The 25,274-nt window shown below is 42.2% G+C and overlaps 2 protein-coding genes across 11 annotated transcripts; one reads left to right on the top strand and one right to left on the bottom strand.

Moving 5' to 3' along the window:
- The first annotated feature begins 1,292 nt into the window (after nucleotides 1–1,292).
- On the top strand, nucleotides 1,293–8,267 carry LOC148051061 (uncharacterized). The gene is made up of 4 exons (XM_087739920.1): nucleotides 1,293–1,415; nucleotides 3,040–3,480; nucleotides 3,756–4,660; nucleotides 7,629–8,267. Exons 1-3 carry the CDS (start codon nucleotides 1,293–1,295, stop codon nucleotides 4,152–4,154), a joined length of 963 nt encoding a protein of 320 aa, XP_087596046.1. The 3' UTR covers nucleotides 4,155–4,660; nucleotides 7,629–8,267.
- Nucleotides 8,259–24,862, bottom strand: ATMIN (ATM interactor). Of its 10 annotated transcripts, XR_015700346.1 has the most exons (7): nucleotides 24,622–24,862; nucleotides 18,999–19,124; nucleotides 17,819–18,018; nucleotides 14,870–16,838; nucleotides 14,571–14,650; nucleotides 11,817–11,852; nucleotides 9,312–10,326 (listed from the first exon to the last, which is right to left on the bottom strand). XR_015700346.1 is itself a non-coding variant. In XM_087738792.1 (4 exons), the coding sequence occupies exons 1-4, from the start codon at nucleotides 24,844–24,846 to the stop codon at nucleotides 15,008–15,010; spliced, it is 2,382 nt and encodes a 793-aa protein (XP_087594918.1). In that variant the 5' UTR covers nucleotides 24,847–24,862; the 3' UTR covers nucleotides 9,312–15,007. The 10 variants fall into 10 exon arrangements, 1 of the variants encoding a protein (XP_087594918.1); XR_015700345.1 differs by lacking the exon at nucleotides 9,312–10,326 and adding an exon at nucleotides 8,259–8,387 and having other exon boundaries at nucleotides 14,571–16,838; XR_015700341.1 differs by having other exon boundaries at nucleotides 12,700–16,838.
- Nucleotides 24,863–25,274: the final 412 nt, after the last annotated feature.

Raw genomic sequence — 25,274 nt, 5'->3', positions numbered from 1 at the left:
ACCTCAGCCTTGTCTCTGTTGAGCGCTGTCACCATGTAAACTCCACCAGAATCCATAACAAAGGTATTTCTCACTTTTTTTTTTCTCTTGATCTGAACATTCCCAACATGTCTCTCTGAATCTACCATGGGAGGGGTGCTGCTGCTTTCTTTTTGCCTTCTTGCTCGCTTGCCAAGGGTGAAGCTGCGGGAACTCTTACCCACATCCTTCACTTCTGAGGGTGTCCTTGTTACTAGGCTGGTCTTCCACCTCTGACGAATTTAAGGCAGACATAGTAAATGAAAGTTTTGAGCGCTGAAATTCAACAAACATACACACAGACACTCCTTCAAATAGCCTGCAGCCTTGTGCATCCTTCTGGGATGTGGAAACGGTGGTATGAGTTCAAAATGGGAAGCATCAGACACCATTTGTAAAAGGAAGTTCTTTCGGTTTTGCCGACTGTAAATATTTGTACACAGCAAATGCTTAAATCCTTAGAAGCGAGCAAGCACTACCACACATACAGAAACTATGGCTTAATATATGCAGTGGTAGGCACCCATACACCACCCCCTCTCTATCTTAATTTAGTTCACAAAATTTTGAACATGTAAGTTTAAAAGGCTTATCTGTCTGTTCGTTTATGGTGCTATATTAAGGACGTTATCCAAGGCTCTTTTCTAAATAATACTGTCAATAACAAAGCTAATAAAGAAATCGTTAGTACTGACCTAGCAAGCCCCTTTAAAGAAATACCTGTTATCTTTTCACTGGAAAATAGTATTTTTATGACAAGATAATTTTGAAGGTGCCAGCAGGAATAGAGCAGTCATAATGTAAATTCTAGAGCTATACAGTGTTGCTCTATTGTAGGGTAAGAAAAGTAGAAGGTCTTACATTACAATTAGCGTCAACAGACTTAGGAAATGGCACTCGGGCATTGTTTTCATTCCTACAGATTCTTCTTCCTTTGCAGATTTAAATAGAATGATCATAGGATAGAAGTTTGTCCTAATAACTTTTTGTCCTAATAACTTCCAGCTGACATAAAAAATTTTTAAGACAGCCTCTTGTTCTGCCAATGTAGCACTGAGTGACCCTGACATTTCTGCCGTGCCAAACTGCATTTAAAATCCGTCTGATGCCGGAGAATTTCCAGCTAAGCAAACAGAGACGTTTGGTCCCCTCTTTTGTTAAGATTTAAATGATTCGCAAAGAGAAAGGCAAAACCGATGCAGGCAACAAACTGGGAGCTTTCTTCTGCTGCATTTATCAATTGTCTTGACTCCAGGTAATCTAGGAGAAAGCCGATGCCGGCGCTGGGGAGCATTAGGCAGAATTACGACGGACCCATTAATAGAGAGGAGTGTCTGAGCGCTGGGGCTTATCCAAAGTGGCCACAGTCACATGTCCACTTTAACTTTCCAGAACAGGTTTATTTTTAGTAACGAGAATTGTAGGAAGATAAAATGGATGTAAAGGCGAAGTGCGCTACGATTACATCAGCTTTCGAGATGAAATTGTGACTCAGTATGTGAATTGGAAAGGTCAGCTTCTACTCTCATTTGTATCTGTGCAGCTCTCCTGAGGCTGATGAGCTATGTAGGTGTTACGTTAGAATATCACCCGAGAGTTTAATAATCGTATATGACTACACGAGTCTGACAATGGTATTTACACTGACGGTTTGTAAGCCTTGCATGATGCACTTGTTCTGCATGCATATACTTTAAAAATACCTTCCCACACTGTTTCACATGAATGATTAACTCAGACTTTATATATTTCCCCAAGAAAATATCTTAGTCACATCTCAGAGAAGTGCCAGATCAGAATTAGGTAATATGCCTGAAGTATGTATAAAAAAAATCAAGTATTCTGTTAAAGAACAATGGTATTGATCTTCTGTACCAAATATTATCTTCACCTAACCAGGATATGCAGTCTGTATCTATTAAGATGCAAGTTGTGTGATTCACAGAGTTGTATCAACGACATTTGATGTCAAACAGAGATCAGTGAATCACTTCCAAAGGGCTGCACGTTCTGCTGAACAGAGGTGTGACACTTGAAAGGTTGCTTTGTGGTTGGTTTTTGGTTTGTGCGGTTTTGGGTTTGTTTTGTTTTAAATATCGGGATCCAAATGAAGATACATTAACAAGAAAATAAAATTCTACGAGTTTACCTCAGTTCATGACCTTGTGAATCTGCCTTATGGTATGATGAAGCTCACGCACAATTTTATTAGTTAAGCATTAACTATCTCTGTTGACTCTGAGTGATTGGCTTAAGACTTCTGGAGAGAGCGTAAGCTAAAAAAAGCCCCAATTAAGACAACAGTGGAAAAAAAAAAACCCAAACAGATATATCTCATTTTGTGGAGAAGACGATGAAGGGCATTTAAAGTATTTTTCTTATATAAATTGTTCTGCTGTTTTTAAAAGGATTGAATGTTTTTAACAAGAATTAAGTAACAGCTAGCAGGACTAGGACTCTTTCAGGCCTAGAACTTTTAACGTAGATGGTCATGCAAATATCTGAATAAATGCACATCAGGATGTCCCCAAATCCCATCTTCTGGTATAAGTGCTTGTGACTAGTCTTCATGCCATCCATGTTATAAAATAACCACAGGACTTTCTAGCAACTGCAGGCGGTCTCAGTAGTGCTAGTTAATGATTTTAGACATAAAAATATGCTCGCTGTATGCCTGATTTTAATTTTTATATTTTTTTCATACTTAAAAGATCCATGGGTCAGGCAGTGATTTATTGTAAGAGATTATTTAGATTCCTTATATTGTAAGATCAGTTTGTCTCCTCATTTTTTTATTCTTTTAGTCACCTTTCTCACAGTTTTTTCTTTCCTTTTCCTTCTATTCGGTCATTTTACATCCATTTTTCTCATACGCACTACTCTCTTCCTATTCATGTTTTTAAACCTCTGTATAGGCTCTCTCCTTCCTTGTGCCCCTTTCAGCACTCTCCTCGGTTTTTCCTTCCAGGCTGCCCGGTTTTGCCGTTTCTCCCATTCTTGGCTGACGCCCACCGTCGTTAGGCTTCAGAGTCCTTCCCCACCGGCCATCTTCCAGCCGGCGGCCAGCTTCACGGACAGCAGGCTCTGCCCCATGCACGCACGTCCCAGGACCCACGGGATAACTGGAGGTCGGGCGGGCCCTCCGGAGCTCCCCCGCAGCGTCCCGCTGCCCGGGCAGCTCTCCCAGGGCCAACAGGGCGCTTTCCCCTCACGAAGAGGCCTCAGGGAGGAGCCCCCGCCATTTCCTCACAGAGCGCTGCGGCGCCGCGTTGCCCGGGCAACCGCTGGGCGCGGGAGGGCGCCCCCCGCCGCCTGAGGAGCCGCGCCTCGGCGCGGGCGGGAGGAGGCGGCGGGTGGCTGATGCGGGGGTGGATTTGTATCATCACTTTTACACCCGTGGCGAAGAAAAGACGTGAAGAAAAGCGTCCTCTGCTTTACCTTTCGCAACTGGCCGCATCAGAGGTGCGATTCATCTGTTCTCTCGGGGTAAAACTGAAAACCCCTGCGGAGGGACTACCAAACGCCTCCGTTCCTTCTTTTGGTTCAGGCGATCTTTCACTATGCAGCATTACAAAATAGGACAAGCGAGGAATGACAGCTACTCGTTATTTTGTACTCAGAAGAAAACGCAAATAGCACCAGTGTTCAGTTACCTCAGCAAAGACTATTTCTTCTATATTTTTTCTTCTTACAATGCTCTGGCTTGTCTTAAATTTAACGTGTTTCTCTACTACCAGGTGCAAGGCTGGAGTAAAACTGATCCACTTGCCGGCCTCCAGCTGCAAAACCAAGCCAAGAAATGCAAGGCCGATGAAACCTCCAACAACTGCCAGTTTTGCTTAGACGTGTTGCCATCTATTGACAACAGTATAGGTCAAGAAGCCAAGACCACAAGAAATCAATCAAAATCAGGCCAGTTAAGCGTAGGTGCCATAGCTGATACGCCTTCAGAAAAGGAAGAGATTTCAACGCATTCTAGTAAGCCTGTTGTCCTACAACATATGGCATTAAAATGGAAATACATAACAAGTTACACTGTTCAAACATTCCAAGGTGAAATGAAGAACCCGCCAATAAAAAGAATACTGTATGTGGAACCTGGAAGATGTGAAAAATCCAGAAGCTGTAAGGCATAAAGAGATTAATGCACTTGACGTGCTCGATCCAAATGGCTCTGAATCATTAAGTCTTCACAAGTACTTCCACCTGTGAAAGCTGCCGCTCCCGAGGACACTTCAAACCCTTCTTGGGAGAATACAAAAGCCATTATCTCTCAGAAGATGCTCAATGGTACTTCAGCTGAGATTGCTTCCTTTAGTCACCACGCTAAAGCAACAGAGCAGAAGGGTGATAAAGGAGCTGACATCATGAATGATAAAGTGAGGCGGAAAAAAAAAAAAGAAATTAACGAATCATCGTTTATCTCAAGCCATACAAGGTCTCACTCCCGCAAGAAGATCCTGAGCAGTTATACTGGCACTGTGCTCTTACATCAGACAAAAGCATTGCAACCATTTCTAATCCTATAGCTTTTAAAAAGATCAGCCGTCATGACTGTATGCAGATTCCACATACAAACCAAAAAACAAAATACAAAACATGATGACTTCCAGGGCTCTTTAACCAGTACCGTCAGGAACAGGTATGTTGAGGTCAAGGAAGGAAATGAATAAAAAAATGGGGGAGGTTCCACTGCTCTCTGGACTACCTCCCTTAACAGTCAGCCACGTTGTGGGAGCTGCAGTGCCATCTAGACTCACCTAACATTTCTATATTGTGATCTCATGCTTTTTTTTAAGCTTGTTAGACTATCAGAAAAAAAAATAAAATTTCCTTGTGAGCAATGTGGATATTAGTAGTTTTTGTAGATGCTATTAATAGCATTATAAGCTGATGAACGCCAATTACTTTCATGTAGGTTTAGTTTCTTCCTGACTATAAGATGATAGATTCATTAGAGCCTTAAATAGCTTATTCTGGGGATGAAGTGCCACCTCTTCATTTAGATTCGCCCTGAGTGCCTACTGTAGCCTAGCACGGTAATTGGGTATTTGATGCTGCTGAGCACTGAGGCAGTGCCTAACTTTGGGAACATTCTTAAATCCATGCCTACTCCGCAAGGCATTTAATGATATTCTTAACTTAAACAGTGCTCAATCCTATTGAGCTTCACAGACAAACATTTGCATACGTTCCTTGCTAATTTGGCACCTAAAAGAAACAGAAATTACCTGGAAAGCAGTGGTGGGACTGAGAGTTATTTAAAACTATTTTTTCTTACTCGTCGTAAGTAGATTCATTTTTTAAATCCTGTTAATGTGTTCTTTGCTTGTTTCTGTCTAATATGTATTCTGTGCATTCTGATATTCACTTACTCTTGTTTCATCTCATACTAAATGAGGGACTTTCAGATCAAGTTCTCTTTCGCTTTTGTGTTCAACAAAAGCCAAAGTAGAACAGCAGTCTTTCCACAGATACATAGGTAACTGCAGTTCGATTCAGCATTCAGGGCAGAGATGCATTGCAACTTACCCTTCCCCTCTTTTGATGCTTTGATAAAAATTTGGAATAGGGAAAGATAATACCAGTGCAAGGCTCCCAGCAGCATATAGTTTCCACTTGAAAACAGATGGAGGAATTCAATGCCTTTTTAGATTTCTTTCTTTACTAATGAACATGTGCATAAATGTAGTTTTTAGTAGTTTTCTGGTACCAGTTTGTTAATTGTGTTCATCTTCAGGTATCTCAACATCAGAGCTAAAGAATAAATCACCTTCTAGAGGCATAGTTTCAGTAAAGCAGGTGATACGTATTCCACGCATCTAAATAATTATGTGGTTATGCCTTTCAAAAAATGGAAGGATGAAGGATGACACGGCTTCATCTCTTCACCCAATACTCACGTGAAGCAACCTCTAGAGAACACAGGAGCTGAGTGCTAGCGTTAAATAACAGCTCCAAGCAGTTTGCTTTGGCTCCCAATGCAAATTTTTCTGGTAATTGATTGCATAGGGAAATCTGGAAATCTTTTCAGAACACTAATTTGTATAGAAAGTACGTTACGATTCTTTAAGAAGCGTATCTTTAAGTGGAGTGGCGTATCAGCTGGAGGTGCAGAGTATGAGAGTTGTCGCACTGGAGGTTACAACAGGTCCAACCGTTTTCTGGCAGCAAATTTGGTTTTTCAAGCGACGATACCTCTGTGTCGGAGGGAGGAGTGCCACCTACTGAACGGCAAACGAAACAAGCACCTATGCCAGAATCGGCGCCAGGCTGCTGGCGGGGTTACCGTCTTCTGCGTTCCTTCACTCTACCTGAAGAGCAAAAGCTAAGCATTTCAATCTGACACGGTGGTAATTTTTTGTACCTGTTTGCTATTTTGTTGCAAGTCAAGAGGGAAAGTTAGAAAGAACCTACTAGGAAGTTATAAAGATCTATTAAAAAATAGGTCATTATAGCTGATACTATGATCTATATGCATCTTTTCTCTCTTTCTATACTCTGGATATCTGAAAATCTCAGCCAGTGACTGTCTGGAGTCAAGCTCTATCTTGGTCGTTAATTTTCAGGAAACAGTTTTTTTGTTGTAGTAACTCGTCCTCACTGCTACTGAATTATGGTGCTACAGTTACACAAGTGTAGTGTCATTCCGACAGAACAGAGACACCCTCTAACCTACCATTTTCTTCCCTTCTTTGTACCCTTCCCCCTATGGCGGCATCTTTCCTAATTCTGTGCTTCCTATTTACATATAAAATGCAAGCTCTACAAAAGAAGCATCCTTCACAAGTAGCCCCAAGATAAATAAATCCATATATACTTGTTTCAGTCCCGTTTACCACTAACCAGAAAATTCAAAGATATGTGTGTCTGTGAAACTAGTAACATTTTCCATAGTCTAGGAGGAGAGAAGATAGTCTCTCCCATTCAGACAACTGAAAATACTGCTGCTTCAGTGAGAAAACTGAAAAATGAACTGCATTACCAAGTAACAGCAAGTAAAGCCAGACATGTTCGTTATCGTGACTGTAAGTTGCAGCCATTGCAGACAGGTAGTACATTCTTTAGAAAAAAAAAGTTTAAATTTGCAAGGAAAACGATAAACTTTATTTCCACGTTTTCCAGTGCTTCATGCCAGATGAGATTTTTGTTGCGGTTTTTGAAACTGTCAAATCAGACAGATTAGGCAGAGGTTTTACTACAACCCGATACAAGATAATCTTTCTAAGAACGACACTCGCAGATTATTGCCACAAGACCTGTAGCAGAAGACCAGAAAAGCTGCTAAGTAGAGGCCTGGAACCTAAAGAAACGAATACACAACACTTAAGCCATCGTAAGCTTATTCGAGTTACGTGCCCTTGAATACACTGGGTTCTCCTAGCACAGGAAACAGCAGCTGCTTGTTTACGTGTAAGTTCTCTCAAGAATAAAGCCATTCCCGTTCAAGGAAAGGAAATAAACTTAAGGGCTAGATCAGCTAGAAGTGCTTCCCGTATTCAAGGTGCCAAAACAAAACAAGCGAAAAGGGAATTGTTGACAACAATGTAAAAATTACAATGATCGAACACCTGAAAGTTAAATCAACTTTTTTTCCCTTTTTGTTTTAGGTCCAAACTTCCAAAGGACTGATTCCAGAGGATGCACTGTCAAATCCTGGAGCCAGAAAAAAAATCTGCCTCCAATTCCATTGTTTTGACAGACAACAATCAGCTTGCCAGCATGCAATTTCTTTAAGCGAAGGAAATTCAGGAAGTAAGCACAAACCGGTCAGGGATGCTTTCACTGCCAGCAGAAGACATAAGTGAATTCCCAGCAACAGCAAACAAGAAAGTAGATCAAAAATACATGAGGCTTCCCAGATCTCTAAACGGAATTATCTTCTTCTCGATCAAGAGTTAAAGTTTGTCCTGCCTTTCAGACTGTCTACCATTTGTGAAAGTTTCACGAGGATCAGTCTGTGAAAGTATCTGACTTTTGTCCACGGGCCAAATCTGTTCTGAATAATGAAAAGCCCGGAACAGCAGCCTAAGCTAAGCCGAATCATTCCTACAACAGGAGCAGGGCCGTTATTCCTAAAAGGACAGTCAGCATCTTAGATGTTTGACTCTCTCATAATTTTAAGTGCTCTGAACAGGAATTCAGTTTCTAGATTCTTATGACATACTCCCCTCTGGAAATACCTTCCATGTTTTGGTACCGCTAGGGCTGAACGCTGCCTTGTGCAAATACTTACCTCAGGGCACGATGGGACTGGAAGCAGCAGCCTGCCGCGTGTCCGAGAACGTTCCATTCGCGACTGCAGCCGGTGTAAGGGTACAGACGAACTTTCAGTCAAGGAGCATCTGCTCGCTCACCTACGCTGAGTTCTATACACAAGATACACAGGTAACAGTAGGAATCAGCGTTTTATATCCTGCAACTAACAGAAAATGGTGGGATCACGACCAAGCATGGGAATTGTACAGGAAAGAAAGGGACAAAGTATGATCCATACCCACATCAACCTACTCTAGCTTATTTTTTTTTTAATATTCATAGTGGCAAAAATTATTTTCTCAGTTATATAAAACATATTGCAAAATAATATTAGCTGTTAGAGAGGACTAATTTTCTAGTAGGATACTTTGAAAACTAATCATCATAAGGCAGCCGGATTTCTACTTGACGTTACTTATGACTCTGGAGAGCCTGAAAATTACAGGAGGGGTGGATGTTAAAGTAGAGGAAGAATACAAAGTAATCCTTCTGTCCCCAGTCTGTTATAGAAGAAAGGCATCTGTCAGTGAGCTGCAACTGTGGAGGTATGCCATTGTGCGTGCAAGGTAATTAAAGATTATCGTTTGCATGCACGGCCGAGAGGTTTGAGATGGGGCACCACGAGGGCCGCCAGCCTGGATGCTGCTGGTCAGAACAACCCTGCGTGCATCGGATTCCGCACAGAAGCCTACGCGCAGGCTCGCTCACAGCAGAGAGCCTCTCGGATGGATTTGTTTCAGGTTTATGAAGTGCAGCATCTTGACACGCCGATTACATTGGTGTTGCGAGTTTAAACTTCCTAGGATTCACTGAGAAGTGGGACTACACAGGAGAACTTTTGCCACCTCCGGAGATGAAGGACTGACATTGTAAGATAGTTTTAATTTACAGAATCTCTACCAATTCAGAGGACACCTCGCTGTCAAAAGGAAAGACGTTACGGAGCAATGGGTGGTGCTTGCCAATAGGCACTGAATACCCCACCCACGCCTCCGTAGGCGGGAGATCACAGCCATTAAAACAGAAGGCGAAAATTGACTGAAGTTAACTTTATTCCAAAATATGAATAATTTACAGAACTAAATAAGTGCTTCATTTGTGAACAAAACGTTTCAGTACTTGTGAATAACTTACTAGTAGCTTTGTATAACACTTCGGTTTCCAACAGAGGGAAATATGAAACAGTATTTTGGCACAAGGTTTTCTCTGCATGCATTAATATACTTAAAAGTTTCACAATTACTAGGACAACATTCCTTCTTTGGGATTGTCACTTGGAGAATAGGTTTAAGAAATGAATGCTTGCTTTTGTCGGCTCATTGCAAGCTTACTGGCTTAAATAGCAAGAATTAAACGTGGACATCCTTTGAAAACTAAATTTGTCCACTAGATCAAAACCCTACCAGTGATAAGAAAAAAAATATTTTAAGGACGTTTCTCAGCCTTAATGAGATGAACTCACACATGCTTTGGGAAAGACTCACCCATGAGATTTATTACTCATCCATTCCAAATAATTACAAGTTTAAATTAGATCATAATCAGGTGTTGAATTCTGTAAACTGAAAAAAATATGGCTATCTTTCATATCTAGCTTTATCAACAGATACTTGCAAGTGCATCTGTGATAAAGTACTGTCCATCTAGCTCTGCATGCAAGCGCTTGAGGCATGCATGTAAAGCATTAGTAGTTGTGAAACGCACAGTTTACATCATCACAAGTCATCTATTATATCCCATTGCTAGTTATGCTGAATATACTGCTGTAAAGGCAGTATATGAAAAAGAATCAGAAGTAAAGGACTTCTGTTATGTAACTCAGCAGTTCCTGCAGGAGTCTCCACCGTTTCAGGCTGTCCCATTACATTTTCGGTGAAGCGGAAGAGTCACGCGCACGAACACACCCCCACCCTGACCGCAAGGCGACGCAGAGCTGACCAGTGCAGTCCCTGGGTTCTGTTCATTGCATAGCAATGGCATTTTAAACAAGACAATTCCGTCATGCTCTAAGCAGCGAATCCTTCTAGCGCACGTTTAAGTTGACATCAACTGGTAAAAAACAACAAGAAAAGAAACAGAAGATGCATGTTTGCACCATGTGTTGAAGCTTGCTACCGTTGAACCACCCTATCCTCACGGTCTTCATATACAGTTATTAACGGAAGTCTGTTTACAGTGGTCCTATTCTGCTAGGAACACAAGCATAGCAGCACCTTAAACCAAACATGAATGAAAAAGCTTGCAAGGCCCAGAACGATAACAACATTTTGGTGTGAATGTATTTGGAACAGTAAATTGTACATTAAGATCACGTTTAAAAAAACCAACAGGTCAGAAATAGATTAAAGCAAAGAAAGCTGTACAACTTCGATGACAGAAGCACGTACATTTGGTTCACCTCTGAGTTGTCATTTCAGGAACATATTCTTCTGTAAGTTGAGCACCCTATGTTGTTTCAGTATGTATTAGTCCTATTGACTTAGTCTCTATTTGAAAGGCTATTAAAAACCCCTAAGATCCCAAGCCTGCCAACACTTCCATCTCTAGCCAGCCTCACAAAAAAAATCAATTCGGATCTGACTAAGACCATGAGCACGTGTTAGCAGGGTGAGGATTTAAAACAGTGGAAGGCAGTCATCTTTCTTTGTTCTGTTGCCTCTACACAATCGAGGTACAGATGACTAACAGGGAAATTCAGCTGCTTGTTTGCAACAGAAAAAAATGACTGCGTGTGCGCCTTGGAATAAAAATTTTTAAGGAGTGTTAGTTACATACATTAACTTACAGACACTGATCGAATTGTCCAAAACTAGACATGATCTCACAAAGCTTGTTTTACAGCTGTTTAATTTACAACTGCAAGTATATATATTTTTTTTTTTTAAGATTTCATATCCTTTGGAAGTGAAAAGTTTCTAGACACAAGCGCTTTGCATAGCTAAGAATACATAGCGTTAGTAAACTCTGACTTTAAGCTACCAATTTCTCTATGCTGCCGTGAAGAGTTGGGGGAGGACTCCCTCCCTACCCAAAGCAGAAGGAAGTATTTCCAAGGGTATTAGCAGAAATAGATGCAAATAAAGCCAAAAGTAGAAGAAACATACATCTGCTGTCATACAAACTTCTAGCGTTGTGACAAACAGACATGGAAGGCAACAAGACAGACCTCTCCTTTTTCAGCTGTTTTGTGCTTATGTTCTCATAGAACTCGTGTCCCGAATTTGCTGTTTCATTTCTTTGATTTTTTATTTTTTTTATACACTAAAGAAAAGCTCAAGTGAAACTACAAAACTACTAATTCAATTTGAGAGTAGCATTACGCAGGCATCCAGATCAAGATCCAGCAATTACAGCGTAACAGAATTAAGCAGGAAATGCAAAGAGTAAGTACAAGTACCATTAGTATCACTTCCAGATAAAAATTTGTGCTAAGAGGCTACGGAGAACCTGGTGTTATGTTTTGTGTAGCAGCTCGAACGGCAGCAGAGGATACAAAAGAGAATAAGCGAAGTAGTAAGTCACTGCTGAGCAATACTTACAATAGAGACAGTGCCTTGAAAATCAAATCAGAGAAACTGCAGAAAAAAGGGAGATAAGTATCATTTTAGTACTACCACAAAATAGTTCTGACGCAAGTTTATTTTTAAAACACCGTCCAAAACAGAAAATTAGCCGTTTTAAAGAACTTGTTCAAATTTCCAAGAATTCGTAATATTCAGCGACAGTATTTCAGATCAGGTTTCATTAGGTTTACTGTGGGAGTCAGCAAATGATGAAGTCTGGTTGCAGTCTTCACATTTTCACAAGAATACATAATAAATCCAAACCGAATGACATATGCCAGCAACATAGGATCCAAACCTGTTTCTAACTTCTATGAATAATTTACGGAGAACCACATTTGTGAAGAAAGAAGTTAATTTTGGTCAGAATGAGCCACTTCCCTAAGACAGGCAGGCATATTTAATAACTTCTTAACACTGCACTTTCAATAAATAATTTCATGTTGTAGTACTGTGTTCACCTAATTAAAGTTCAAATCATTTTAAACCCATAGGATGAGGGAAGGGAATGGTATTTGCATGTTCTAATAAATCACACAAAGCTCATAAATACTTTTAATTACAAAGTACACTAAATGAGCAACGATTACATTCTAAGATTGCGTCCACACAAACCTTAGGTTTTTTTCTGATAGTCACCGATATTAAGAGCTTTGGCTTACACAATACGAAGGTGGCAATTCTCATTCTGATCTGTAAATGAGTTTCAAAGTTCTTTAAATGCTAGCTGCTCTCTCAGATGGCTACAATTCAAAGCCTTCTGTAAGTCTGCTCCTCATCACCTCAGATTCCCTCTCGCAGGAAAAAAAAAAAAAAAAGACCCACTTTCTAAATTCAGAGGTAATGAACAGTTTCTCACTTCTGCCTTCTACAGCTGTGGAAAATGCAGTTTTCCCCAACCAGATTTATAGTGACAGCTTCTCTTTCATGCGTCGGTACAAACAACTTGAACACGGGAAACACAGAAACCTATGTAGGAAGAAATGTTCGCTGGTGTTCCAGGCAGGGGAAGAAAGGAAAAGGAAAACCACTTTAAAACCTAAAGGTGCAACATTCCTAGAAAAATACTGCACGGGAATACGTTAACCTGATTTTGTCATTTATCTTATTTCCCAATTTCAAAGTAGGCAGGTAAATGTGAATCAGTCATATCTTCAGAAGAAACAGAATTACAACCGATGCCTGCCTTTTTGTACTATATCCCACCTTTAAGATCAGAACTCTGGGCGTTGTGAAACCTGGGGGGCCATGCCCGAAGCAGAATTACTGTACTCCGGGGGGGAACCGCAAGGTTCCTTTCTGCAGGTTCTTCAGGCAAAGACTGCAAGTGGCTGAACTCACACCTAGAAACGTTGAAAAATTAAACAGGCAGCACAGCTGTAGTTTCAGGAGTTTCTCAGGAGGAAAATATGAGTTTCGGGGTTAATCTACAGAGATTATTCCTAATAAAACAGAGACGCTTACCATATTAGCGTGTTAACTATGGCAATTTGAAGAGTGGTAGGAAGAGACAAAAAAAAACCAACGTATTGCTCATTTTCGACAAAACAAGCTGGCTGCAATGGATGAGTAACTTAACTCCCACATCCTTCAGCTGAGGATCTGAAGCATAAAGCATAGCGAGTCTTCAAGAGCTAAGGCTTGGACACACATTTACCGACGGGCTGCCTAGCAAATACGCAGCCAATATCTCTCCTCTCACAACGGAGGAGGAAAGTCTGTTACAGGCCCAGGAACTTGACACAAAGAGGCTTCTCTTTTCATTTACAGTAACAGAAACTAAAACTTGTCCAGGACAAAACCAGAGGCCTCCATTTTGCAGATATTATAATAAGAGATAAAAATTAGTTAAGGCCAAATTCCAACATACATTCACAACTGGCTTAATTTTTTTTTCATGCAAATGAAAAATACTACAAACAATGGTACGAGGGGCAAGATGAACATTAAAAAAAATTCCAAGAAGTCACATGTTTCTTCTCTGAAAAATCAGTTTGTTTGAATTTGACTATACTCAGAAAAAACTCTCCAAGAGCTGCAGGAACTGAGGGCTGCAGATCAATGTGCAAAAGCAAGGTACAGCTGTTCCGAAAGGGCTGGAGCTGATCTCCCAGCTCTGTTGTACTGATTCCAATTGTTTTTAGAAGCATGGAGTCCAAAACCAGAAGTCTAGGTGAGCGAGTAGTTTAGAGAATTTAATTTCCCATTTCATTTCTAAAGATTTCTATTAAGGTAATAGAGGTATATAAACCACTGTGACATTTCTCAACTTATAGCTTAATAAAGCTAGGAGAATTTCAGTGAAAACAAATTATTCCAGTCTTTGAGGCACACACATTGTAACATTTGCATCTTACAGACAGAAATAATTTAAGCAAATCCCTCCTGAAGGGTCTAAAAATGTTAGTCCCATTCATTACACTAGCTAAAAGGACGACATACTAATTTCCCTACAATTATGTATTCCAAGTGCTCTTCCTACCCTTCAAAGGTCATCAGTGCCACTCAGGGGAAAAAAAAAAGTACTGCTTTCTACATATTTTTAATAAATATATTCAGAAATTCAGGAGTCCATATGTGTCTAGTGTGTTGGACAGGTATTTGGAAAATACCAGCTTATGCAGGAGAAAGAGCTGCGAAGGCATAAAGTAAAAGAAGACAATACGGCTTGTTATGTTCATGCGGATTTAAAGTACAAGCTACTAAAAAAAGTAAACAGAAGTAGCTTACACTAACAGAATCCTCCCCCGTAAGTTCAGGGAAGCATCTGAATTGGACAGGTCAGGGTTTTGGTCCAGCACGTTGGAACCCTATATGTAAGCCAGGAATAGAGAGAGATATATATAGAACAACTTTAAAAGTTCTTCCATTTCAATGAAAGCAGTATCAGCTTTGTAAAGAAGTTTGAGGAAAACCATAGGCACCACATAATTTTTTTAAGGTTCAAATGTACATTAACATGTTACAGCCCCTCTTCCCCCCATTTATACATACATAGCTTATGTAAAGTTACATATTCGATAGAGTACCTTCAGCGAAAAGTCTCTTAGGCCAACTGCTCACAATAACTACATTCAGTAATGCAAAGTGGATAACTTGGTCAAACCCTCTCTCCCACCCCAATAACTTAATTTCAAACCACAGGCGACAGTTCTGTTACGCAGTACTCAATGGCTGGGCTTGTCAGAGCTCTGAAACAAGGAGCACAGCTCTTCACAGGTCTGTGTTTCTACTGAACTGAACTGGGACTCCATTGTGTTCCAGGCTAAGTCAGCCAGAAGAAAGTCATCCATTGCTGTCTGTGTCTCGTTGCTGGTAAGGAATAAACTCCCTAGGTTCTCAAAGCAGCTATCCATAGTCTGTGTTTCAGCGCTACTGAGCTGGACTTTGCTTTCAATATTCTGAGCAGGTATGTTTTTAGTAGACGGATATACTTCGGTCTGGGTTTCCGTATCAGATGAGTCAGTACTCATGGAGAAACTAGACTGCTTCAGAATACTTCCTAAAGGCAGGTGGGCATTGCTGTCCAAAAAGAAATTCAAGTCTGTCTGCGTCTGTGTATCAAACATCTCCAAACCTAAGAAGTTAGAACTGCCTCGGCAGCTATATGATTGAGTGGCACTTTCGGAAAATAAGAAATCAGTCTGAGTTTCAATGTCCAGTGACTCCAAAACTGGCTCAGAGTTTAGGGTACCAAGCTCGCTCTCTTCGGTCTGAGTTTGGATATTGGATGCTGAAAAGAACTCTTCGATGTCAAAGTCTATTCCCGTGCTCTGTGATGGACCAGAGGGCAGATGCGTGTCAGCATTAGAACTCGTTTCAGACAAAAGGCCACGATTATCCAGTGTCTGGCCAGACATGTTTCCCGAAAAGATGTTTTCCAGATCACTTAGTAGGTCCATTGTCTGGGTTTGATTATCCATCGTATTTTGAGGTGGAAGTATATTAGTCTGTGTATTGAAGCTGATAAGAGACTCAGACTTCTCCGTATCTTGATTCAGGCTCTTGCAGTTACTCCTTTGCAGCAAGGTTTGATCTATATTTGCAGGCATTAAATTGTTCTCTGGAAGTTCGATGTGAGTAGAAACATTATATGATGAATGAACACCGTCAAAGATGTCACTGCACATTACAGCCTGGTCCATTTGCACTCTTCCGTCAATACAGTCCTGCGTCCTACTGGTTTGAGTCTCTCTAGAAACGCCACACGTTGGAAAACAAACCTGACTAAAAGCATCAGTCTGAGCAGCTATGGACGAAGTCAGTTTGGAAGCAGGCAGCAGCGTTTGTGTTTGTACACTGATGGGTAAAGAAACCTGTGAACTGAACGACAGATCTGTCTGAGAGCAAGAGGACACAGATGAATGGGGAGTCCAGGCTGCAGCCGGTACAAAGTTCTGGGAAATGTAAGATAAGTCAGTCTGTATATTTATTGAAGAAATTTTATTCTTGTGACAAACATTCCCCAGCTCTTGCCCTGTGTTATTCGATGTAACCTTATCCCACTCAACTTGTACACCAGTACTTACTGGCTCACGATCACCGGAATTTGTCACTTTTGAAACAGGCATACTATCTTTAAATACAAGTGTTTCTGCCTCCAGTGCCGGAATCAGAATTCCTATAGATTGAGGCAATAAATGAACAGTACTTACAACTGAACCTTGATTATCAACAGCCACTACAGCAGGTTTGACAGAAGAGTCTGTTGCAGATACATACACGGGCAAGTGAGCAAGCTGCATCACTGGAAGTTTAACCAAAGCCACCTTGGGCTTTGGTAGAAGCATCTTCGGTGTACATTTTGGCTGCATTTGGTTCGTGAAGTTAGAACTGCAGGAGCCTTCAAGAGAGGCCACGAGTTTCACTTCGGAGGACTCCAATTCCTGAGTGCCAGGATTATTATTGTGTGTATTGATGAATGCTTCTTTTGCTTTCTCTGCCAACTGCTGATTATGTACGGAGGTTTCCATTTTCCTTTTCTTACTAGGAGGATCCCTGTGAACACGAGAGCAATAATTTATACTCCTTTCAAGCACAAAACATCTGCCTTCCATTCTTTTGAGTCATTGCACTGAAAATATAAACTGAAGTCACAGATGAGGTTGGGTATGAGAAGACAACTAATCCGGATTAAAACAAAAAGATTTCATGAACTTCAGTTTTGTAAAATTTCATTCCTCGCTCTCCATTTAAAGAAAAAAAAAGGTTACCTCTTTTATGGAGACCTATTTCTAAATGGAGGTGGAAGCTGAGATGGTTTCCTCCCCCTAGTACATTAAGCACTCTGATTTGAAGACATGTTTAATTTGTTACTCTGATGCTAACTCAGACTGGGCATTGAAGGGACAGCGCTTTTAAAATTAGCGTACAGGTAAAGGTCTCTCATGGAAACTGAAGACACAATTAACACTCCTTCACACAAAACTTAATTTTGCAGCAGTTTTCCCAGACAGACAGGCTAGGCCTCAGGAAACAGATTCCCCTCTATGAAATATATGTACACATTAAGACAACTATAAATCTAAACATGCATATACAGGCATTAAAAAAAAAAAAAAAGAATCCACTAATACTTGCAAAGATGACTAGACTACAAAAGAAAATAAACTGAACTGCATTCCACACCACAGTTACCAGCTATAAACATTTCCAAATTATCTCTGCTCTCACAGAACCGTAAAAGCAGATGCAACAAGAACCACTAGCATTTACCCCATGCAATGCAGTCTCATCAGGACTTTTTGTTTTATACGTGCAGAAACCTGATCTTATTGATTAGACAATCATCATTGCCTTCAACAAAACAGAAACTACTAAAAGCAACAGCACAAAGAAACTGCAAACTGCTTTACAGCTAAACCAACGTGAGCCTATTTCCAATTTAACCAACAGAAAGGAGACAAAAAGCCAGTACAGGGGAGACAGAGGACCTGGTGATGAACATAAGTCTCATTACTTAACTGCTTCACTTTTACCTGTGTTCTGCAGGAATTTCATGGCCAGTTCTGTAAATATGAGACAGTAATGCTGTTCTGCTGGCATAAGGGCACCCACAAGTACACTGGAAAGTCTTGCCACAGACCTCTATATGCCGTTTCAAATACCATTCTGTACCATAGGAGTTACTACATTTATCACATTTGTGCTTCTTTTCAGCATGCATTTTCATAAAGTGCTAGAATACACAATGAAAAGTAAACGTTAGCCTTCAGCTAAGATAAAAAAAAGAAAATCATATTTAGGGGAGACATCAATATTTGCATTTTTTTAGTTGTTAAATAGCATTGAAGAATAGAATTAAATTTTTTTTTAAAAGTCTCATTAGGAATAAGTTACAAGCTTAAAGAAATCAACAGAAAGAATCTAAAGTTTGCAAATCTGCTTGTGCTATGTGCAACTTAAAACACAGATAAACATTTATGTGTCCTGATGCTATTGGAGATTTCCTATGGACATTAATAAATCTATAGATTAAACTTGCCAAAGACCATACCAAGTATATGTTGCCACACGGGCACAGTCCTGAAGGTCTACAACTGAGCAAATAAATGGTCTCAAGTCAAACAGGTCAACTTCAGAGCAAACACTAGAATTTTTCCTTTTCATTTACGGCACCAAGTACTAGCCACTCACCTCCTATGGTCTCCCCACCTTATCACTGGCAACCAACAGCAAAGAGTGCTTTTTTTACTCACTGATACAGAAACAAGCCTTACATGTTTTCTTAAACAGGTAACTAGTAAACAAATGCGTTTTGGTACTAAAGCAGAGAAAACCTCTTAATTCTTGACCCCTTGAAAAAGCAGTTTAAAAGCATCAGCCACATTTTAAGCCTTTATTGGTTGCTACTGTGATTCCCCCCCCCGCTTTGATCTTTCTCCATCTTTTTGATTTGTGGAGAGGGGCTGTCTTCTAGTTTAGCAGAACCTACTCGCATCTGCCTGCTCAAAAGGTTCAAGTCCTCTAATATCAAGACGCAGACATGCAAATTCATTAACCATATGCCCATGTCGAGTTTCTGCATACAATTCTCCAACTTCTGGATACATGCTGAGAGGCTTTGCTCATATCTGAATGAAAAAGTGTACACTCTCTGGAGTAGAGACAGTCAGGACTAAATCAGTATGAAAATAATACTTTAGGAAATAGGAATACCTGTTTTACAAGAGAAAATTGGGAAAACGGTCTGTTTGGTCCTCTAGGGCAGCCTTCAATAGGACAGCAATAGAATTTCTGTGAAGTTTTCAAACCCTTCCTTATTGGTGCATTAAGTTTTCCACCCTGAAAAAGAACCAGTTGAGAAGTTGACAATTCTACAGATTTGCACATTAGAGACAACATTCAGAATACACATCAACTTTGGCTCACTGGGTTTACACACCTCAATGAGTTGAAGGCACTTTCCTAAGTGATTTGAAAGTTCAAATGGATTTTTTCCACCTTTGTGGATACTACTTTGCAAATATACCATCAAAATTACCAAGTGAAATTACAACAAGCTCTACAGAGTGGTGGTACTGTACACTATTTACTTGTACCAAGATACTCACTGCCCCAAGCCACTTATAACCGCCTTTCGTGTTATTTGAGCCAAAAAGCTTTCCCTACAGATACTACACTACACTGCCAATTCAGTGTGGTTTTACATGTTAGTAGTAGAGTCTACTTGAAGCTCCATTGAAATTAGTTACACACTGCGTAACACAACACTCCGCTGACGCTGGAATTCTGTTGGCACTATTTAGAGTTTACTTGTAATAAAATGAAAAATGCGGAGTACGCTCTGCCACTTAATTCAGATCATAAACCAAATCTCACTTAAGTCTGTGAAACTAACAACAGGTATGCTAATTCTGAACCTCCAAACATTAAGCAACTGGTACACCTGCACTTCCCATGTGATCTGCCTCAGCGACCACCACATGTACACTATAGAAAAAAGCAACATAACTTGCTCAAAGAGGACCTCAAAAATGCATATAAAAAGGACACACTAGTGGGATTGTCCAGATTGTTCAACCACATAGAACCTATTCCTATTGACACAGCCATGGAAACCAGACAAGACATACCCCTCTAGACATATCCTATCTGAAAGAGTCTCGGTGGAAATGTCAGGCATCTGCGTCTAAGCAAAAAATGACAAATGAACAATTAAAAATCTGATGCTCAGAGTAGCTGTGAGTCTCCTTACACCCTGAGACCGAGTAGGAGGCCAACCAGGTCCCCAGAGCCAGTTACAGGAGTCCGTGGTGGCATCCCCAAGATGATTATTCAGGGAAGAACTACCGGAGCCTGCCCTGTTTGAGCTCTGCACCTGATTTTCCTTAGCGCGAGGACAGTGACAGCAAGCAGCAGAATGTTGATTTTACACCAGTCACTCCCTAACTACCTTCTTTAGGCAGATCTCCAACCGCTTCGTGTTTACACAGGTTAGACCAAACATAAAGAACGCACAAAGCGCAACAGCGGTCCCATGTGAAGCAAACAGAAAGCATGTACGGCCTCTGCCAGAACACGAAGGGGTTCACTGCTCACACCCCCGCTTCTTACCTAGCGACAGCTAGTCGCAACCCAACAACTCTGTTCTGAGCTACTCGTGCCTTGCTTTTGAAGTACTCATTTCATTTGCACTTCAGGACTACCACGAAGCAGTTGAGTGGGGCACTTCCACGACTTTGTTTTTCCTCAAATCACCTCTCAATCTAAGATACTCTGTGTAAAATGTAATCCCTTCAAGCAATATTGCAGTTACGTTTCCACATACTCTATGCTGCTACTTGCCAACATTGCCGCAAGTTCATTTTTATTAATGACACACCATACTCAAGGAAGCAAAGTTTAGAGCCTCTCAACCAAAATGATCAGCTGCCATTTCATCAAGAAAACCTGGAATAATTCTCTAAAAAGGGGGTTTTCAGGTAATGTTTTAGCCTTCCAAGCATCTTTATGCACAGCAGTTTTCCCCATGGACAGACCATTCATAAGCAGGTCTGTTCTATCTCTGCTGAATAATTACTGTGATTATTTTTGCACCTCCTAGAGCCACTGCCCAAAACAGGAACATGACTCAGAGAAATCTAGTTGTTCCAGCCCCACTACCCCCAATTATACCTTTTAACCCTGAGTTTACTCAGAAAGACTTTGACCAGAGGCCAGTCTCAAAGTCTTCGGGGGAAAAAAAAAGACGTGCCTTTAAGTCAAAACTGTGTTTGGTCCCCTCCACTACAGACAAAACCAATATGCCTAGTAAGCAGCAACTGGAGTTACTTATTCCCAAGTAAGAAGTTATTCAAGTGTGTTACATTTAATGTCACAACCCAACAAATGACAAGGCAATATGGGAAATATGTTCAGGCACTTAACAGGTAAAACACCGTCCGGTTATTTAAAACTACTTAAGTACGAAGGTATAGAATAACACCAAGTGTTTAAAAACTATATAAACACGAGGAAGATGCTTTTTTAACAGCTGGAACATAGACTTTCCAGGCACAGATCACAACAAATTTGTTGTGACAAGTTGGGAGATATTCTACACGTATAAGTAACCCTATCCAGACAGTAATCTTGTTTTGACCATCTTCAGAGCCCTCCTGTCTCTAAATGGTTAATCTTACATCTTCTCAAAAACCCACCTGGCCAGTCACATTTCAGACATTCTCACAAGTCCTTTCCTTGTACATCTGATTTTATCTTCCCCTGTTTCTACAACAGCCACCCACCACAATTACTGGTAGAAATTTGTTCAATTAACTTCTCACAACAGACGCTTGCATTGTAAGGAATACTGACACCGGGACAGGGCTTGTGGCAACCCCACGGAAGACGGAAGGTAACAACCCTTGCTGCTGCTTTAGTCAAAGTGAACTTAGCGACGTCTTGCTTTCCTGCAACAGAAAGGCTTACTCCAACGCATTACTTTAAAACAATAAGTTACAGTAGACTGTAGCCAACTACTTAAAACATTTTTTCCAGCAGGAGATCATGCATTTCTTTACTAAATAGCATGCAGAGAAGTGCATTTATTCTTATTATAAGAACTATTGTGGTAGTGTAACATTTGCATTTGGGTAAGCTACCCCAGGGGGAAGCTACCCCTTCCAGGCCACCACCAACTACAGCCTCCCTGCTATCATAGGAAGCCACAGAATCCTCTCCTTTACATGAACTCCTCTAGCTTCATTTTTAAACTACACAGAAGGCTTCCCCTTCTCCCCATAAAATAATACAGACAAAAGACCAAAGAATTAAAAAAAAAAAAAAAATTCCAGCCTAATATATTAAGTGCCAGCTTATATGCACTGTTCTCATTTTTTATTGGCTTAGCTAAGCTAAGGAACCAGAAAACAAACATTTATGTATCAACACTTCATCATATCTTCTTTTGTTCGGCCAAACAAGCCAAACTCTTCTAATTTCCCTTTGTCAGACACACTTGCCATTCATCACCCTTAGCAGCCCTTTTCTACACCTCTTCTGGGTTCATTTTAGCTTATTTGAATCAGACTCCTACCCTACAGCAGTGACAGAGAATATCCTTCCCACATGTTGTAGGATCACCCTCCTCTCAGCAGCGTTTCCCTAAATGCTTGTACACACATGACCAAATAGCTTCTGCAAGTGTTTCCCATCTCAGTGATGTCTGTTACAAACCTGGACTGATCAAATTTTGTGTGATCACTTCACAAGCCTATAGCCTTGTACTACTGCACTTGACTTCTGTACAGGGTGAGCTTGCTTTCCTACGTACACGTCCTTCCTCCACAGCGACAACACCTCATAGTTTTTGGTATCAAAAGATCCTACTGGTGCTACTTTTATCCATGAAAATTAAGCAAGTCAACCTCTCTTCAGCACTGCTATGTTCTTTCCTTCCCCAATAGCTTCTTACATCTCATTTGCAAAGTTGCCTCTTCACTAATTCCTCACATTTCACTAACACATGCAATCTACTGAATTCTTTTTCTCTGGGGAATCAGGTATCTCTTAAAGGGAAATACTAATACTAAAATATTAGTCCAAGTCCATTTCTGACGAAACAGAGTAACACGCACCTAGATTTATATCTTTTTACCTTCATATCTTTATCTTTTCATTCAAGATGCATTCTCAAGCAGTGCATAATACTGAAGGTATTTTATCTAAGACTTTGTACAGAAAAATTAGCCTTCCCTTAAGCCTCAATAACATTTTACTCAATTACAATGTCTTCGGAATAAGTCAGATGTTCCTGAAAATCTGCATCCATCCATGTTTCAGTATTTATTCCAGCTATCACAAGATTTAGTAATTAGGCGTATGAAATATGTTATAATTCTACAAGGCACCAATAGTCACTAGCTGGCTAGGCAGCTGGTGCGAAAGCAGCGTTTCCTCACCCATCACAACCCGAACAGGAGTGATACAACCCTCTAGCTGCAGCCCTCGCGGGCTGCTGCGTACGCTCCGCGGACAAGCTCGCACCGAAACGACTGCCTGCTGAACCTGAGCGCACGTCTTCAACTTCTGTTGCACCACCACTCACACCTACACGCGAGGTGTAACCCGTAACACACACACCACAGTTGTTAGTGCATATTAGGAAATGAAATAAAACAGGGATATGAGATTGCAAATATGCTTCAGACTATTTCCTTTTGTTCATCACAAACGATCCCCCGCAACACTCGCTTGATTCTGCAATGAGCCATTTCACACAACAAGTACGTTTATTGTTTGCCCACTGGGGCTGCATTTTCAGCATACAGCTATGAATGCTGCGCCTCAAGTTTTCCAGGAATAGGATCTGTCCTCGCACACTTGGCATTACGATTTTGAGAAGAGTAAGGACATCTTTCCGAAAGGCCCACACTCAAATATATGCTTGCTGAACTGTGGCTCTCCTCCCCCCCAGTACATGCTGCGTTTTCTCAGGAGTACTATGGTAATGAGGGCTTGTTTCCAAAATGGCATCCATCTAGGGTTTTTTTTGGCTCACAGACATTTTTAAAAAACAAACAAAAACCCCAGCATAACAGCACTCAGCGTTTGGATTACGACGGCTTGCCAACTGCTAAGGGTAGGAAACGCAGTATGTTTGCATAGCACCTCACCAGCGGGGCCACACCGTCTTACTGCAGAAAGACAAGCAACAAGCAAACGGAATAACAGAACCTGAGTCCCCAAGAACTTTAAGCCGCCTTAGTTACGTTTAACGCCGGTACAAAATCGGTTATTTTCTGTAAGTAATTTTAGTGGCATTCTCCGTACAACCGGTCAGACTGCGCACAGGCACACACCCGCGTGTTTGTACAGGTACCTGCACAGGCTTTTCACGCGGGGGAGATTTAAACAGGAGGCAAGGAGAAACGCTGCCGTACTCCCACCTGCAATACCGGCCCCCGCCCGCCCCACACGGCCAACCCACCGCAGCCAGACCCTGCGGTCGCCCCCGCGGGCCGCCCCCGGCCGCGGGCCCCCGAGGGGCCTCGTCTCACCGCCGAGCAGGAGCGGATCCCCTCACCCGCCGCGGCGGGCGGGGCCCGGCGGCCCGCGGCGACTCCTCGCTGCGGGGCGGGGGCGGGGAGGAAACCCCCGGCGGGGCAAGGCCAGACCAGACCCCCGGCGGGGCCCCGGGGCGGAAGAGGGAGCTGCGCCATTACAGAGCCCCGCAGACCCAGGTGAGGAGCGGGCCCCCCGCGGGGCTGAGCGGGAGGAGGCGCCCGGCCGGGCCGGCCTCGCCTCGCCTCGCCTCACCTCACCGCGCGGCGGGCCCGCGGCGGGGCGGCGGCGGTACCTGGAGCGGGTGGGCCTTGCTCAGGTGCATGTTGAGGGCCGGGCTGTTGGGCAGGACCTTGCCGCAGCCGGGCACCGTGCACAGGATGTTGGTCCGCACTTGGGACAGCTCGGTCACCGAGGGCCGCACCAGCTCGCCGGCGGGCGGCAGATCCCCCACGGGCACAGGCGCCGGCGCCGGGGGCCGCCCCAGCCCCCCGCCACGCCGCCCGGCCGCCGCCGCCATGTTGCTGTCAGCTGCTCGGCCCCCCCACTTCCGGGGGCGGCCGCCAATAATCACGGCCGCTGATGAATATTCAGCAGGGGCGTGGCCCGGCCCCGCCCCCCACGCCAGCGTGCCGCCGGGCGCGGTGAGGAGCGGGGCGGCCCGGCCCCCGCCTCCGCGACCGAGCGGGGGCACGGGAGCGCTTTCACGGCAAAGAAAAAGGGAGTAATGGCGTAGATGTGAGAGTACACGGAGCGCTTGTGCCGGCCTTGCCCCGTTACCCGCCCCGGGTATCTGGGATCTCTCCCCAGAGCGGGTAGTCTGCGTTTATTTACTGAGGCAGACTTGCCTTTTAAAGAACCAGTGGTAACACATGGGAGTTTTTCCCCTAGAGCTTGGCCAGTTAAAGGAAAAAAATGTACATTACCAATGCAGAGCCCACCCGCAAC

Source organism: Nipponia nippon, unplaced genomic scaffold (assembly GCF_047370975.1).
Source record: "Nipponia nippon isolate SJK-2023a ecotype South Korea unplaced genomic scaffold, ASM4737097v1 scaffold_7, whole genome shotgun sequence".
Classification (NCBI taxonomy): domain Eukaryota; kingdom Metazoa; phylum Chordata; class Aves; order Pelecaniformes; family Threskiornithidae; genus Nipponia; species Nipponia nippon.
This window is presented reverse-complemented; position numbering and strand designations above follow the sequence as displayed.